Source organism: Oreochromis niloticus, linkage group LG23 (assembly GCF_001858045.2).
Source record: "Oreochromis niloticus isolate F11D_XX linkage group LG23, O_niloticus_UMD_NMBU, whole genome shotgun sequence".
Lineage (NCBI taxonomy): Eukaryota > Metazoa > Chordata > Actinopteri > Cichliformes > Cichlidae > Oreochromis > Oreochromis niloticus.
Window position 1 is genome coordinate 20,290,206 of NC_031986.2, and position 17,726 is coordinate 20,307,931.

At 40.2% G+C, this 17,726-nt stretch overlaps 1 protein-coding gene across 1 annotated transcript; it reads right to left on the minus strand.

Moving 5' to 3' along the window:
- Positions 1-819: 819 nt before the first annotated feature.
- On the minus strand, positions 820-11,314 carry desmb (desmin b). Its single transcript, XM_003446531.4, has 9 exons — positions 10,678-11,314; positions 7,336-7,396; positions 6,529-6,624; positions 4,447-4,608; positions 4,213-4,338; positions 3,903-4,123; positions 3,695-3,738; positions 3,279-3,364; positions 820-984 (listed from the first exon to the last, which is right to left on the minus strand). Exons 1-9 carry the CDS (start codon positions 11,250-11,252, stop codon positions 943-945), a joined length of 1,413 nt encoding a protein of 470 aa, XP_003446579.3. The 5' UTR covers positions 11,253-11,314; the 3' UTR covers positions 820-942.
- Positions 11,315-17,726: the final 6,412 nt, after the last annotated feature.

The window sequence follows — 17,726 nt, forward strand, 5'->3', positions numbered from 1 at the left end:
TTATAAAAACATCATAAATCATCAAATGGGTAGTATAGCCCTTGCCCTTTGGGGAGAATTGTGCTCCACTGTTTATTCTTTACTTGCTTTCAGCCTATTAAGCATCACCAGGGCTACACACATCCAATAACCATTGTCTATTAAGCACATTCACAGACTGCTTTGTAATCCTACACATACAGTAAAGTTCAGTTCTTATTTCCTCCATTTCCACCTTTCAGTAAACACCAGATCAAGGTCAGAAACTCAAAGAGCAGAAAGCTTAAAATAATTCAATGTGACAGTTTTCTTGAGAAAACTAAATTTGCAATCATATAATCTGAAACTGAAAAAAAGATAAAATATGAGTATCAGTGAAAAAAAATAGTTTCCTTAAAAATGTAATCAAAACTATACTCATGAGGAGGGAGTTCAACATTCACTTTCTACTTTTTGTTTTTCAGTTTCAGCTCTGATTTGGCTCCATGGGTCAGAATCTGTTATTTATTGGGCATCTGAAGTGATTTTACCCTTCAGAGCTGAATGTGTTGCAAAATTCTCCATCTGACCAACTCAGTTTGCTGCAGACCACAACTGATAGACGACTACTTAATATTCTACTTAATATTCTTTTTGCTCATTTATTAGAGATTATAAAGTCTTAAACGGTCAGGAAACACAGAAATTTCCTGATTAAATTGAGATTTTTCCTTTTTTCAGTTTTTGCATGTTAATCTACATTTAACCAAAGATAAATAAACCCTGATGAATTTCTGCTTTAAATACACATATCTCAGTAACTTGCAAACAAACACAGGGTAGGCCGTAAAGACGAGTGTGTAAAGTCTTATTTCTTAGTTTTATTTCTTTTGCTTGTTTCTTTATTGTTTTCATGTGTCCGTCTCAGGCAGGGACACATGAGTGCTTTTTGTTTCTTCTTCTCTTCTCATGTCCTGCAGGTTGTTACATGATGTCTTGCTGGTGCTGCGTGGACTCGCTGACGACCTGAAGGAGAAAAACATGAGACAGAAACATAAAAGCCTTATCAGATGACTTCTCTGTCTGGATGAATGTGAGATATCTGCAAATGAGTGAACACTGTCCCAAATCCATACAAACTACAACAGTAGAGACAGAAAGATTACAGTCAGAGAGTCCAGGTGAACACAGAACAGATTAAGAAACACCAGCAGTCACTTCAACAGTTAATTACTTACATTAAAGCAATCTTTATTTGTATGTAAAGTTTCTAAAATATTAGGTGTAAATAAGGTAATGGACTGTTTTCTGTCTAAATATGGGACAATTGCATTTGCATTTGCTGGTGTGGCAAGAGTGTTTTCTGCAGCTCTGCTTCAGAGGAGTGGTGTGGCAGTGGGCAGTGCCAAAAGGCTGGCAGAGTAGCTGGGACTGATTGGTATGATCAGTCCTGCTATTTCAGTTGCCAACTGATAACGGAGAGGGGAAGGCTGTGCTAGAAACAAGTCGGCTGAAAAGCTGCACAGAGCAATTTGGAAAAGTTGCAACTAATACTTACCCAGCTCTTTAACAGTGTGTTTGTGTTGGTCCGTCGTGTCACAGTGGTTTCAAAACCCAGATGCGGTAGGACAGATGTGCAACCAGTACAGCCAGTGGAAGTGCTGACAGCAATGCTGGCAGAGATGGCCATCATGCACCAAGAACAGGCGACTATGCATCAAGATCAGCTCCAGTGGCTACGAAATCAGGCCGAGCGCCAGATGAGACTGTTGGAGCACCTAGTCTCAGTCTGGCGTCCCCCTGGCATCTCTGTTGTTCCCCCCGGTGGTGACACTCCACCAGATGGGGGAGGGAGATAACCCTCAGGAGTTCCAGGACCACTGCAGAGGTGGCCCGTAGAGAAATGGGTGCTGCGGCTACTGTGTCTGCTATCAGGGGAAACCAAGGCAGTGCCACTCAGCCTGCCTGCGGTTGCAAAGGTCTGTTTCAAGGACATCCACCAGGTGATTATGGACTGCCTGGCTCTTGTACCCGAGGAGTACTGTCATCTTTTCCAGGAGAGCAAAATGGGGCCAGAGAATCGACCCTTTGCATATGCCATGCAGCTGAGAGCTACAGCCTGGCCACACAGTCATGTCAAGCAAACCTCGACATGGCTGTATGACTGGCCAAAAACCACCTGGCAGTGCAGCCAGCAAACAGCCAGTTGTGGGAAATTGGCCGGTCCCAGCCCCAAGGAGGAGGCTCCTCAGCTCCGCTATACCTTTGCTGGTTATGGAGTAGCCACCACAACAGCCGGTCTCTAACACTCCCTCTGCTGTGGGAGAGGTTCCAGCAACTAAGCTGCCCCCAACTCACAGGGAGCCGTGCAAACGCTGAGGCAGGTATGTTGGAGGTGTGGGTGGCCAGGACACTGACATTAGGAGTGCCCACTGACGGAGGTGGGGTAGCTGTTCCGTGTTGCTGGCCCTCCAACACCTTCCCCAGGTCCGAGAGGGACATGCAGTGTCAAGGTGCCAGTGGATATACACCAGGCTCTGGTGGACTCAGGCTATAGGGTGAGTCTGGGCTGCACGCAGACCCTGGTCCTACAAACCCTGGTACGGCATGGGGCATTGTTGGAGGCAGAGTGGGTGGAAGTTAGATGTGTGCATGAGGACATACACAAATATCCCATAGTGCTGCTCCAAATTAAATACAAGGGCAAAACACATGGTGTAAAGGCTACAGTTAGCTTGCACCTGAGGCATCCCTTAATTCTGGGTACAGATTTGCTGGTGTTCAATAACCTGTTGGGGCAATGTGTGGGGATGCAATCATGACCTTTAGCAAGGGGGATGTTTGTGCTGTGCTTAGCGGAGACCTTTAGTTTATTCAACTCTGACTCTAGGGAGGAGGAGGCCATTGATTAAAGATAGGCTTTATAGAGCGAGTCATAACACTGGCACCTCCAGGCCCTGTTTCAGATCATCTCCCGAGTCGGCATCCCGAAAGAGATACTGACCGCCGGTTCGTGACCAGCTTTGTGGAACTGACCAGCCATTTAACTAATCTCACTCAAAAGGGTGCCCCAGATCTGGTCCAGTGGACAGAGCAGTGCCAGGCAGCATTTGTGCAGTTGAATAAAGCTCTACCGGTCTTGATAAGATAAAATGTGATTTATAGAACTTAAATACATTTTTTCATGAATTTCTTGAATGAGGTGCTGGGGTGGATCACATCAAAAGAAAAGCAAACAAACAAAAGAAAAAAATCCTTACGAAGGGAACTTAAAAACTTACAAGGCTAATGAATGCAGTTTTATATCTTAGCAGTTTTACCTCTCCATCGCGGGTCTCGATGGTCTTGATGAGGACAGTTTTCTTTGAATGCATCTCAGAGGAGCGCTGCTGCTCAGGGCTGGTCTCTGATTAACAAAGGTCAGAATACATTTAATTTTTATTTAATATGTAAAATCTGTTATGTTATTTTGAAAAATCACTGAAAACTTTATGTTGATGCCTCTTGGACCTATGAAGTTAGGAAGGCTAAAAAAAAATTTCTTAATTAAGTAAAATTTTAATCTTACACAGTTTTAATGTGGTAAAAAAGTAAAATATTATTGAAATGTATAACAAAAACAGTAAATCAGGCTCCATCTGAACAGACTGGATTCAAACAGAGTAAGGCCTGTGTCCTGGTTAAAGGAAGCCTGCCCCCTGGTGGTATGTTCAGGTAACTGCAGCTGTGTGTGCACCTCGGAAACTCAGCGTGGAGTAGGTTTGCACAGGCAAGGCAATCCTGCAACGGGAGAAGGGAAAGTGTAGAAAATTTCATTTAAAATATTATTTTATGTTTATCTGGATAAAATATTGACATTCTGTGGCAGTTTTTCTTTTCCGAAGCTTTATTGTAAAGGCAGCACATTAAAACAAAACAATTTTGGCCTGGTTGGATAAAATTACCTGCTCTCCTCTCCTTCCAGCAGCTTCCTGTAGGTGGCGATCTCCACGTCCAGCGCCATCTTGACATTGAGTAGATCCTGGTACTCACGGAGGTGGCGTGCCATCTCGTCCTTCATGTTGGCGATCTCCGCCTCCAGCCGGGCAATGTTGTCCTGGTAGGTGCCGGCCTCTCGTCCATGACGGTCCTCCATGTCCCGCATCTGCCTCATCAGGGACTCATTCTGGATTAATCAGAGAGGAGTCTGAAATCAAACCGAGCTCAGAGAAGATTACGTTTAAATAAAAACCGAAGAAGGTTTATGAGACCTACGGTGCCTTTGAGGGAGTCAATCTCACAGGTGTAGGCCTGGATCTGGTGTCTGAACTCCATGGTCTCCTGACGGGCCTGCTTCAGAGCCTCGTTGTTCTTACTCACCGCCTGGTTCAGATCTGACACCTGCAGGGTCAAAGGTTAAATAGATTTCACAATTTATTTTAAATCCCCAACTCTTGAATGTCAGAATTGATCTCTAAGTGTCGTTAATACAGACAACACCCCTCTGACCTTGGACTTGTACCACTCCTCAGCCTCTGCGATGTTCTTGGCGGCGATGCCCTCATACTGAGCCCTGATGTCTCGTAGTGCTGCTGTCAGGTCCGGCTTGGACATGTCCATCTGGATCTGGACTTGAGTCTCCTGCATCTGGGCCTGCAGCTCACGGATCTCCTGTGGGAGGAGCAGAAATGTAAGGTTGACTGGCCCGTTATAGAACTGAGATTTGTCTATGCAGACTGGATTCGCTCTGTGAGCACGTCACACGGGGACCAACTAGTTGCTACCATCACAACCATGAAACCACTGGTTGTGTAACATGAAAGTCCTAGTAATGACCTTCTAACATCCTAAAAATAAACTGTAATTATGATCTGAGGCAACTCTTCGTTCTACTAAGTGAACTGAACTGCAACAATAAATACATTTTGTTGGTGCAGTAGTTAGAAATGATGCCTGGTTTCCAGTCTGGGGTCTTTGTGCATGGAGTTTGTTTGTTCTCCCTGTGTCTGTGTGGGTTCTAGATGTGAGTGTAAATGGTTGTCTCTCTGTGTTAGCTCTATGACAAATTAGTCATCTGTGCTAGGTGTACCAGTGCCCTGGCCGTATGACAGCTGGGATAGGCCTTAAACATCACCAGTTAAATTGAGGAAAATGAATGGATGGCTATCCAGTTATAGAGCATAACAAACTTTACGTAGTTTTAAACATCACTATCTCTCCTTGTTGTTTAGGACACAAACCCAGTCTGGCTTAATACAGAAAACATCCATTGAAGTCTAACTGTAGTAACCACGATTAAATTACATTCAACTAAAATCACCAACTTTACCAAACATTAGCAAAAGAGCTTTTGGTGTCTGGACATGAACTTCAGTCTCTGGTCTGGAAGGCCAGAACTTTATACACCCACCATCCACCCCAACTTCCTCCTGCAGTTCATAAATATGATTAATGAGGACCTGATGCGTCACAGTAAGCATTGGCAGTGAACGACCAGAAAAGTCGGCATCTCCCAGATGCCAAAATGATAAATGAAGCTATAGAATGTGCAGATGGTGAACTATTAGCAATGCTATAAAATAAATTACCAATATAAAACAAAACACAAGGAACAAACGTCTGAGTAAGTGAGCACAGAGCTTCAAACCTACTAAGTATTACAACATGAAGGAGAAAAACAACAGAAACAAGACTAATAATAACGAGGATAAAAAGAATAAAAGAACAACAATAATAACTAGAACAAGAATGAGAGGAAGAAAAATAATTACCACAAGAAAACCAGGAAGAACAAGGAAAAGAACAGTAATAAAAACAAGTGGTACAAGGAGACAATAAGAGTATGAAATTAAAGAATCCAAGTTAAAGACGCTTCAAGAAGTTATTACAATTTTCTTCCTCTTTCTTTATGCAGTGTTGCAACTAAGTAAAAAAAAGATTCAGCGTCATCAGATCTTCTGAGGCTTTATTCCTCCCTTTATCTAAAAAGTGACTTAATTTTAGTCCAAACTGTTTATAACACTTTAATCCACTCTGAGTAACCCTAGGCCATCTCAAACACGCTAGTTTTTGGCATCATGTAGTAATCGCTCCAGGCTGGAGACAGAGCGAAGCACATGCTGATCAGAGATGACGATTTGTCCACTGGTTGGTACACAGAGTAATTTTAGCCTTACATCTGCTGTGAGAGATTTCAGAGCTCTGCTGCCACACTGCCCGGGCCTGCTGCCAACAATGCAAATTCTGTGTGTGTTTGAAAGTGAAAACTCCCCAAACCCCCTCGTTTGTCATCTCGCACACACACAGACAGATGTTCTAACAGATGTTAAGACAGACCGAGAGCATCGTCACATAGCTCAACACACAATCTTAATCCTGTGAAGCTTGTTTGTGCCTCACTGACAGATTTATTTTAAAGCAACAATTTGTGACACCTTTCCTCCCTAAAGTCCTCTATAATCTACTTATTACTAAATGAAGAACCTTTGATGATGGCAGCAGTGTAATAAAACATTTATGAATGCGTTTTAAATCCTGATGACGGAGCTGGAATCAGCGACTGGTAAAGATGGAAGAGGGCGAAGAACAAACCTCTTCATGGATCTTCTTCAAGAAAGCGATTTCCTCCTGCAGTGTCTCGATGCGTCTCTCCAGGTCCAGACGGGCCAGAGTGGCAGCGTCCACATCCTGCAACATTAAAAATGTTCATTTTATGTAAAAATGAGATAATCATGGAATAATTATCGACATATTTTCCATATTTTTTTATCATATAATGATAAAAAAATACACATATTACAATCTCCCATTAAGTTTGCCACACCCGCAGGCTAATTATTGTGAAAAATGGGTGGCAAACATATGGCCCATGGGCCAAAATGCAGACCAACTAATCCAGTCCACTTGATGGCTTTAAAAATGTTAGAAATACAAAGAAAGAGGGTATAATTTTTTTAACTTTTCATTGTATTTTCCCTTTTAAAATGTTCTAACCCAGATTTATAGCCTTCTTACTGATGTAAACATCATCCATAGTCTGCCATAGTACAGCAAAAAGTAAGAGAAAAAAACAGAAGATATATTTCATTTATCACACATTTTGTTGTTTATAGTTATTTTTGTATGTTTGTTTTCATTCTTTTCTTCTTCTTCTATCATCTTCTGCATTCTTCTTCTCTCTTCTAGTATCCTCCTCCCCCTGCGTGTCCTCCTGCACTACATCCATGACTCTTCACTGTGGACTTGTCTTTTCCTCCTGCCTGGCAGCTCTGTCTTCAGCATCCTTTGTCCAATAACAAATATCCACTATCCCTCTTCTCCATGTCTGAACCATCTCAGCCTTACCCCTCTAACACTGTATTTATTGGGGAAAGTACAGGAAATGAGAGTGGGACATACCGCTCTGAAAGCAGCCAGGTTGTTTTCTGCTTCTTCTTTTTGAAGAATCTCTTCCTGGAGTCTGCAGGACAGTGAGACACAAAGCATGGTTTCAGACAGAGAGCCATTAATGAGCAGCTGGATTAATGATTGGTTTGAACACACTGTAGAAGCTGCTGTCCACACAGCAGGGAGTTTTGCAGAAAGACGTTAAAGCTGAATTAGGCTAATAAGTTCAAAGATGCATAATTTCATAGCCTGTCTATAAAAGATGGATGTTGCGAGCGTGCTCTCACCCATTAGTTAGTGATGAAAGTGCGTTCTTTAACTTGAACTCATTCACTTTTTATACCCTGTAAAGGTCACTGATCGGTTAAAGACCTTGTGGAATAGATTTTCTAAAGCCTGAGGAGGTTAGGAGGCTTGTTTGATCTTTGACTCTTAAAAATACAAAATGCTTAAAGGTTATCATGGCAACTTTTTTTGTCCAGTAAAGTCAAAACACGCACTGCCTACCACATTTAATTATTTAAGGTGTCAGAAAAGCACCTTTAAGTCTCAACCTCAAGGAAAGAAATGAACTTTTGCTTGTTAAAAACGTAAACCGCAGACAGAGAAAGGACAGATCCTTCAGATATGTGTGAGCTTGTTCCTCTCCTTTTATAGAAGAGAGCCATGTAAACACAGTGCGTGATTAGCACTAACTTTGGTCAGGCTCAAGTAGTAACACACACACTGACACACACATGACTATTAATCACATCAAGTCAGTCACCAATGCTTTTTGGAGTCAGAGAAAAATGATGCTCAGCTCTGAGATTATCAGCAGTTTATGTCACATTTCAGAATGGACTGATTGAAGAATTTTATGCTCGGGAGCACTTCATCATTATGTCAGGCCTAAAGTTAAATCATGGCACACACGTATATTTATCGATGCAGACTGTTTTGAGCTTTGCAAAAAGCCTCTATAATCATCATATTTGCTTTGGAGTTTTCAGGGGACCACACTTCTCTCATTTCTCATATCACGACTACAAGATCTGAATATCTGCTTTGATGTGTGCAGGTGTAAAATGAATAGCAAGATTTTTCATGCTGTAAATAACAATGCAGTAATAATATTAATAAATAATACTATTAAAGAGCTACTTTATCTTTCATTAAATTAATAAATTAAATTTTCTTTTCCAGTTATTAATAACACAGCTTTTTTATTCAAATAATACAGTTGTATCTAATTTAACACCAGACAATGGTTAGTTGTTGCCACTATAAGGTAACTGTCCTAATACAGAAATTAAGGTACATATTTAAACTTATCTTATTAAACACACAGTAATTAATCCTGCTCATAAGTTCAATATTTGTTGATATATTAGAAAATGTTTTTTATATTCCAAAAATATTCCAGATAAATCTAATCATAATAAAGAAGAAAGTAATAAAGGATGCTTAATTTGGAAATTATTAAAAACTACTGTAAACTACTTAGCTTAGCCTACGAGTTCAATGGTATTCAATCAGACACATTAATCAACCTAGCTCATCAGTTTAATATTTTTTAATATTTTAGGAAGTTAATCTATTATATTAAATAAACCCCCCCCCCCAAAAAAGTAACAAGAAGTTTAGCTGGTTGTTAATGAGCGCTGCTTAAACCTATTAGACTAGTCGAGGGGGCAGGGGTAGCTCAGTAGGTAAAGTGTTGGCCCCATGATCGGAAGGTCAGGGGTTTAGAATCCACTGAACAGCTACCCTGAGATACCCCTGAGCAAGGTACCGCCCTACACACTGCTCCCCGGTGCGCCTGCTTAGTGGCTGCCCACTGCTTCACTGAGTGAATGGGTCAAATGCAGAGAGAGTAATTTCCCCACAGGGATCAATAAAGTATACATTTTTATTATTATCACTAGCAGTTAAGCTCAACATTAAATTTCTTTAAGTGAATACTAATTTATTAACCTAGGTCATTATTTCTATATTAGTTTAAAAAAATTAGTTATATTACACAAAATATTGAATCTAATCATAAGAGAGAATTACTATCTACATAATATTTATATACATAGTAATTATTGCTGTTTAGCCTAGTTAGCCTAGCCAAGTAAAGTAGCAGTAACTACCAAATAACTTGCTTATGAAAATCACATGACTTAATGTTATTAAGCTATGCATTTAATTAGATAAAGATTGATTAATTATGTGGTCACTAATCTTGCTCATTAGTTCAAATGAGGGAAAAACTCATTTGGCAGCTTGTTTCTAGGTAACTTGCACCCTACACCATTTGAGAGTCCATTGTTATAGTCAGATAGCTCTTTAGTTCTTGTGTCAAGGTTAGTAAAAATAAAATTTCACTGATATTCCTATGTTTTGTATAACCCTTTTTTACTACAGCATAAACATGTTGTTAGCAGGATTACATAGATTATTTATACTTTTTAGATGACCTAATAGAATACTTTGGTTTGTTTTTGCTGATTGTAATATTTTTAGCATCATTATTATTGTTAAGCTTCAGTCAAATATCTGTTTTACTTTGATTTATCTGTTTATACGCCCCTCTACATTCTAAATACCCCCTGTAAGACATTCATCCTCATGACTCACCTGTAATCTTCTTCCTGTGATGATGTATAAATGATCCTGGTATATTTTGATTTAAACAGCTTTGCATTTATACAAAATATATTTAAAATATATTTAAAGCATTAAGGAAATATCTTGAAAATAGCAAACGTATAATCAAGTAATCTGTTGTAAAGAGCACAATCTGTGAAACCAATAAGATGCACAGAGGAACCAGGGTTTAAAAATACTTCCTGTAACTACAACGAACAGCAGATCATCTCCCACACGGCTGGTTAAATCTAGCACACACAAGCCTCTGTATCACCTCATTCCTCCGTTCATTATTCCACTCCACACACTTCTTTTTATTTTGCGTCACACTTTTTCACTACTGCTTGTTGAGCGGTTGGCAAACATTCACAGAAAAGTGCAATAAAATGCAAAAACCTGCAGAGTTTTTGTCACATTTTAGTTCCAGATACACAACAGTTGGTAAATGCTCCAGGTTGTTGCTTAAATTATGGTAAAATCAATATTTCTGTAACTGTTCAGTGTATGGGACAAGTAACATTGTGTACTTTGAACTTTTTAAGAAATATTTTCAGCTTACTTATTTTAAAATTATTTTTTAAATTGTTTATTTGTTCTAAGAGTCACTATAAGATCTATAAAGGTTTTTACTTTAAAATTAAGTAAAGCTCTTTTTTTGTCATACTATATTAAGTTCATGTCAGAATAAACAAGAATAAACAAGCTAGTAAAACGCATGACACTTCTTGCTCCTCCCACCTGATTTTGAGTTTATCCAGGTCATCGAGCAGGTTGTCCCGCTCCACCTCTATGCGTGACCTCTGATTGGTCAGGATCTCCACCTGCCTCCTAAGCTCGCTCATCTCCTCCTCGTACAGGTCGGCAATGCGCGTGGGCTCACGGCCTCGCAGGCGCTCCACCTCCACCACCAGCGCCTGGTTCTGCTGCTCCAAGAAGCGGACCTTCTCGATGTAGCTGGCAAAACGATCGTTCAGGTGCTGCAGCTCGGCCTTCTCATTGGTCCGTGTGGTGAGAAACTCCTGGTTGAGGGCATCCGCCAGGCTAAAGTCCAGCGTCTCACCCATGCCGGCATAAGAGCGCCCAACGGATGCCCGGGAGGTCGTCGCCGGCCTGCCATAGTAGCTTGAGGAGACCCGGTAAGCTGGTGTGGCACTGGTACGGGTCACCTCATAGACCCTGGAGGAGACATGACCCCCGCCACTGCCGCTGTGGCCCAGCAGGGATCGGTTGAGTGACGGTGAGGCGTAGGTGCCATGACCGAAGGTGCGGCGGTACGATGAGGCGGTCTGACCGGAGGAGCTGTAGGAGGCCATGTTGGAGGACACAGAGAGGCTGGCGAGAGCTGCAGCAGAGAGGATCACTGAAGAAGAACCTGCAGCCCTCATCTATTTGTAGTTACCTCCTCCCTCCATTTTTACCCCCTCCTTCCTGGGAACTGCCTTCCCTCTCCCTCTCCCTCTGTCTCTGTCTTTCTCCTTTAGCCCTTCTCGTTACATTCCTTTTCTTTCTTCTCTCCTTTCCTGCCTTAATATCTTCTCCAGCTAACCTTTTCCCCTTGCCTTCTCTCCTTTCTCCCTCAGCCCTTTCTCTTCACTTTCTTCTTCTTTTGCAAGCGTTCATATTCTATTCACCACCAATTTTTTGCCTTAAGACAGGATAACAGAAGAAAATTAGGCAAAATGTGGAATGAAAAAGGCAAAACAACTATAATTATGATCAAAGGAAGGAACAGAGATGCTTAACACACTCCATTTGTTGTCACTAAGTGCTTTGAGGCAACTGTGGTTGTGATTTGGCACTATGTAAATTAAGTAAAATTAAATTAAACTGAATTAAAAACAACCAAGCTGTTACTTGAGTTGCTGACTTAAGGCTGTCATCTTTTTCCAATTTGTTTATAACATATTCATATTTTATATTGGCTTTGAGTGGTCATGTGAGTATTCATCAGTATTTAAAGCAAATGATTACAAAACAACATGTTTAACGAGCGGAAGCCCTACAGTGGCCTTAAAACATATGAATTTTAAAGCGACAAATTCAGCGTAGTGTGAGGTTGGGGTGGGTGGATAGGTCAACAAAATACTGGACATAAACAAAATAGACCTGTTTCATTTTTTTAAACCAGTCTACCAACAATGTGTAGTATTTCCATATCTAAGTGTAAGAAAAGGGTCTGCAATCAGTACAGACATCCATGTGTTTGGCACATCTGTAATAGTTAAAACAAGAAGAAGAAGTCATGCAGCAGGCTATGGCAGCTTGTTTCTCCCACTGAAAAAAAGCTTTTTGCCATTTGAAAGTCAAAAATTCGGGTTGCAAAATTCTTAGTTAAGTTTAGGGTAAAATCAGGATTAATTCAATGACCCTCCTGGGTACACTTGATCAATAGATATTAGTTTGTAGTGGCTGGTGGATGTAACTTTTAGACTTCCCAATTATTTGTCACTCAACTGAGAGAAAGGCACTTTTTAAGTTAAACTAGGCTGACGTAGCTCTTGGTTAGGTTTAGGTAAGATTACTGGGTTACGTGTCCATATTCCCTTGTTGCCAGATCCTGCAGGTGCAGTTGTAACAGCAGTCTGGCGAGGACGGAGTGGCTAGGAGACCCCGAGACAGCTAACATACAGGTCACTACATGTAGGGTTTGTGTTAGTCTGAGACTTACTAACTCAAAATTGTGAGAAATAGTTTGAAATTGACCCAAAATTTAAAACTTCAAGTTTTTAAAGTTAATTAGTTTTACTTTGGAGCCAGCTTCCATATCGGGACCTGCTGCTGAGTGGGGGCAGTAATGTTTATATTTTCCCAATACATGTGTTGCATCTGACATTTATAAGTCATTTCCAAACAAAATAGAGGCACAATCAAGAGCAAAATTGTCCAGATTGCCTTGATTCCCGTTGAATGATCAATGTGGCTGTTCTCCCAGGTGTTACAATAAAGTTTATTCACCAAGCATCATTAAAAAGAGGATTTATAAGGTTTAGCTTAGTTAGAACTTAGCTGGAAGCTAGGTAGCTAGCTGATTTCCATCCATAGATGATAAAACATGTTCTGAAAAAAGAAATACAGCAGTGCTATAACTTTGGTGTAAGTAAAGACAGAAAACTAAATAGAAGTAATATTTGGTGGGTAGTGAATTTGGACTAACATATAATGGTGTGCTAGCCAAAGAGCTATGGTTACGCTAATGTAAACACATTAGCTCAAGGAAGATGGAAGATGAGGGTTGAGCTATTCTTAATAAAAGTTCATGTTGACAGTTCTTGATGGGCAGAGACAAACACTATCACAATATTGCTGAATGAGACTTTGAAAACAGTCCTAACTTCAGTCAAGAGAAAATCCGAGACGATTCATCCACCACACGCAGTCTGCACTTCCTTCTTAATATGGTGGGGTACACTGATTAGGTCACACCTGCCAAATTAGAGAAGGCAAACCTCAAAACTTTTTGCATGCAGAACGTGGGGTAAAATAATTTTCAGGCTCTCCGTATCTTGTTCCCCATGACTCTTTTTATGGTTGTTTGAGTCTTTTTGTAGTAGTTCTGCATGCTTTTGAGGTTATTTTTAATCTTTTCGTGAGGATTTAGGATGATATTTTGGGGTATTTATTTCCTACATTTGCCCAGCAATGTTTTATTTTCAATATGGACAACAATGTAGGCTATACCTACAGTTTGTGCCTACACCAATCCTTGCAGATCCATGAAAACTAGAACTGATCCTTTACAAAAAGGATAAACTTCCAAGGAAGACCTGCCGAGGTTCATGAGAACATCGTCTTTCCCTGCCGCTGTGATCTCATGTCATAACAATGCGAGGATGCAAGGCCATTTTCAAGACTTAGCCTCGTCCTCACATGGTGAGGTGGCCCAGGTTGTTAATGACAGCATCCGAGGGGGAAGAGCTCTCACTAACCTGCCTTAAAAAGGAAAACTATCCCATCCCGAGAGCCTGAGACACAGAGTGCAGCAGTACATACCAGAGCAAAGAAATACTACATTCACAAACAATATGTGCCATTAATGCTGATAACATTACATGTGAGTGTGAAGGGGATTTAAAGGGAGGTTTCCCTCTGCCAGCATTTAAACTGGCAGACCTGGAGCCGTGTCAGACTTTAAAGGAATTACTAACACAAAAACATACGGAGCCAGACATTCATACAACAGTGCTACTGTAGTATGAACCTTTGATCTGTCCAACAATTTAATTTCATCTACTTTAGATAAGAGTTTATAAATTGCTGTTTTATATGTCTGGCTTTTGTTTTTATGTGATATATTCAGTTGTATTTATAGTGAACTCTGACTGGTTGTCTCCCTCTTTATGACAATGGTAGAAGGTGTGAACAGTAAGCAAAACAATGGAAATAAGTCTGCATTTCCACCCTAAGTACTTTAAGCTTTGGGTTCCAGGAGCTTTTTTTCAAGAAACTAAAAGGTTTCTTCAACATTAATCAGTCATGACTTTCTTAAATCCCGCGGTAATAAAGGCCACACAGACGAGTCTCTCACAGACACTTTGACTCAGACAGGTTTTAATAATGAGATTAAAAAGGCAGCAGTTCATTCAGGTGTTTCTGCTGAAGGGCCCTGCAGGGCTTACTGTGACACCTCATTAATGGGATTATGTACAACTGCACTAATCTCTCAGTGAAAACTCACACCTCATCAATGTTTAAAAAGGTTTCTGTGGACTGATCCTAAGCTGGATAACACTAAATCTAAAGCCTAAACAAAAAGTTAGAATATTTAGCTTTGTGGTGATGAAATGCTGACATTTTTAAAAATAGTTTTTAGATGTAGTTGCAAAGCAGACATTACAAGTGTGAAATGTGATGCTGGTTTAATCCACTCAAGCTTCTTTTGCTGTCTTCGTAAGAAGAGAGTTTAACATGAGTATTTGGGTTATCTGACAAAGGATTCTTTTTCTTTTTAACAGAAATCTTATTTATTGATACCTGTCTGTTTTCTGTGTCATTGTAGGATTTCCCTGTGTTCCCTGGTGTGTCTTTGTATAATTTAGTCTCAAAATGTCAAATTCATGTCGGCAGGTGCAAAATAAAATCAAGATTATCACATCTGGTCCTTGGTCATCGACCCAATGTCTTGAGCTTATGGACTTTTCTAGTTTCAGTTCCATTTGTCTGTTTGTCTGTCTGTTTGTTAGCAGTCAAGTGTCCACAGTTTTTAAGGTATCAGCTCGAGCTGATTTCATTTTGGGGATAATCAGCTCGAGGTCATCTTCAAACTTCACACCAATACACTATTCCTTGGGGGACACGAATGCCGAGGTTGGCTAAGCGTTTGATCTTGACCTTCATTGCTAGCGCCCAAGGTCAAAGTAAACCATATCAAGGAAAATATGATATGAAAGGGCATGAAGAGAGCTGTTCAATACATGTTTTATATTTTCAATCCGACGCTCTACAACATGACAATGACACTGTAACAGGCTAACGTCAGCATGTTATAATAAGAACATCATAAAACATCAGTTTTAGTATAACCCTTGCCCTTCAGGTGGAGGTGCGCACTCTGGGTGTTCTTGTTTTAGATATTTTCTGGTTATTCTTTCTGTTTGTTGCGTCATGTTTTGCTTTTCCTTCGATCCTGGTTATAGTTTTGGTTTGTTGTTCTTTTTGTATTTTACTGTTTAGTTTAGTAGTTTTTTCAGGAATGTCATTTCCTCCCCTGTCACCAAACATTTATGCAGAAGTCTAATAACCATATGAACTTTGATTAGGAAAAGTTCTGTCATCCCATCATGTTTTTGTCAGATAATTAAGCTAATCAGACGTGAATGTAGAAACAGTTAACACATTCATTTCTGACCAGGTTAACAGGAAGAAACACATTTCTCAGATTTGTTTTTATTAATCATTTTAATGATTATTCTTGTAGACTTCTATTATTACGTCTATTGTGGCTGTATGAAATGAATCAAATTCATAGTCTTTTGTAGACTCAGCTAGCACAAGTTACCACCAGCTTTTGGAAAAAAACAGATTTTTTTACATTTATATTTTTAAGTTTTCTTTCAAGTCTGTAAATAAATCAATTTAGATTAGTCAGTCCACTGAATTGCCATGAAAATAGACTTAATCCTCATCCTTCCACCTGACTGTTGAGCTCGTGTAGCTGAATGTTGGGTCTGTTATGGCCAACACCACCCTCCATGCTCTGGTGTGGACGGTGCAGATGCTAACAGACCTAACAAACCTATCTACAAGGTCAGTAAGGTTGTGGAAATGGAGCTTGACTCCTTAATGAAGGTGTAAGAAACACTGATAAGCCTTCAAACTGTCTCAATGAGGCGCTGGACAGTTTAGAAAAAGTCTTTACACCATGATGCACTACAGCAAATCTTTCCTACCTGTGGTTATCAAACCACACAACACCACCTGGATGTGCTACATCTTGTTTATATAGTTCATGGCATTGCTCACCTTTGGAGTATTTATTTTAATATACTGCACCTTGACCTGCACCTAGAAATGTATCCCTCTGGTAGGTCATTAGTGTCCTCTCCAAGAGCAAAACTGGAAACTAAAGGCAATGAGGCCTTTAATTTATTCAGGTCCATTAGCACGTCTAGTTATTATCATTATTGTTATTAAGTGATTGCAATTATGGCCTGATGCTCATACCAAGAAATTATTCTAACAACAAATCCTCCAAATGAAAAGTCACAGCAGTTTTTGATTCTCCATGCAGGCATTCCTGATTGATGAGAGCAGTGCATTTCTAGTAGGGAACTGGAGTTAAGTGCTCATGTTGTATGTTGATAGGATTAGAAAATGTCATGGTTTGAACTGGAACAAACTCGTTTTTACTATGTTAAACAACTCAGTTTTCTGTGTTTCTGTCATGGTCCGAAGTCTGGTGACTCCATGTTTATGTTTTGTGTTTATTAATTTTTTAGAGTTTTCTGTTTTTTTTGTTATTTTTCTTCCAGTGTTTAGGTATTCTCTGTGCTCCCCTTGTGTTCGTGTCATTTTACTTTGACGGTCCCTTGTCTCATGTCTGTGTCTCTAGCCTTGACGCCCTTTAGTCTCGTCAAGTGTGATCAGTCCCAGCTGTGCTCTCCTCCTGTGTCCCATTCCCTTCTCATCCCTCAGTGTATTTTAGCCCTGTGTTTCTCTCTGTCAGTGTTGTATTGTCCCCTCATGCTGTGTGGGTTTCTCCTGTTGTGCTCCCTGAACTCGCCGGCCCTGGTTTCCCCGTTTTTTGTTATTAGTTTCTAGGTTTTGGTTTGGTGTTGTAAGTGTAAGTTGTTCCACTGCAATAAAGCAGCCTCATTCAGTTCATCCCTGTGTTTTGAGTTCTGCATTTGGGTCCTTCCTCCTGCCTGCCACAGCCGTTTCATGACAGTTTCAAGTGCATCTTTTCATCCATCCAACCATTCAGGCACTTAAGCGGTGGAAAGACTTCAGTGACGTTACTGCTGTTTGGGGTTTTCTAAGTTTTCTTTTAACTTTGTTTTTTGTTGCATGTTTGTTTGATTTGTTTATTGTCTGTCAGCAGGATTGCACAAAAAATGACTTGATCAAACCTTGGAGGAACTTTGGCAAAAGAAGAATCTGTCTAAGAATCAACTATCTAACTATCTAAGAACCAGTAGTTATTCTATTTTCTACCACTTATCCAGTCCAGTCTGAAGGTAACTACTCTACATATATTTCACAACCACTCTGTCACTCTGGCCACTAGAGGTCGCCTAACTTTAAAACATAACTGTAAGCTTTCCCTAATTGATCTATCCTGTGATTTTCTG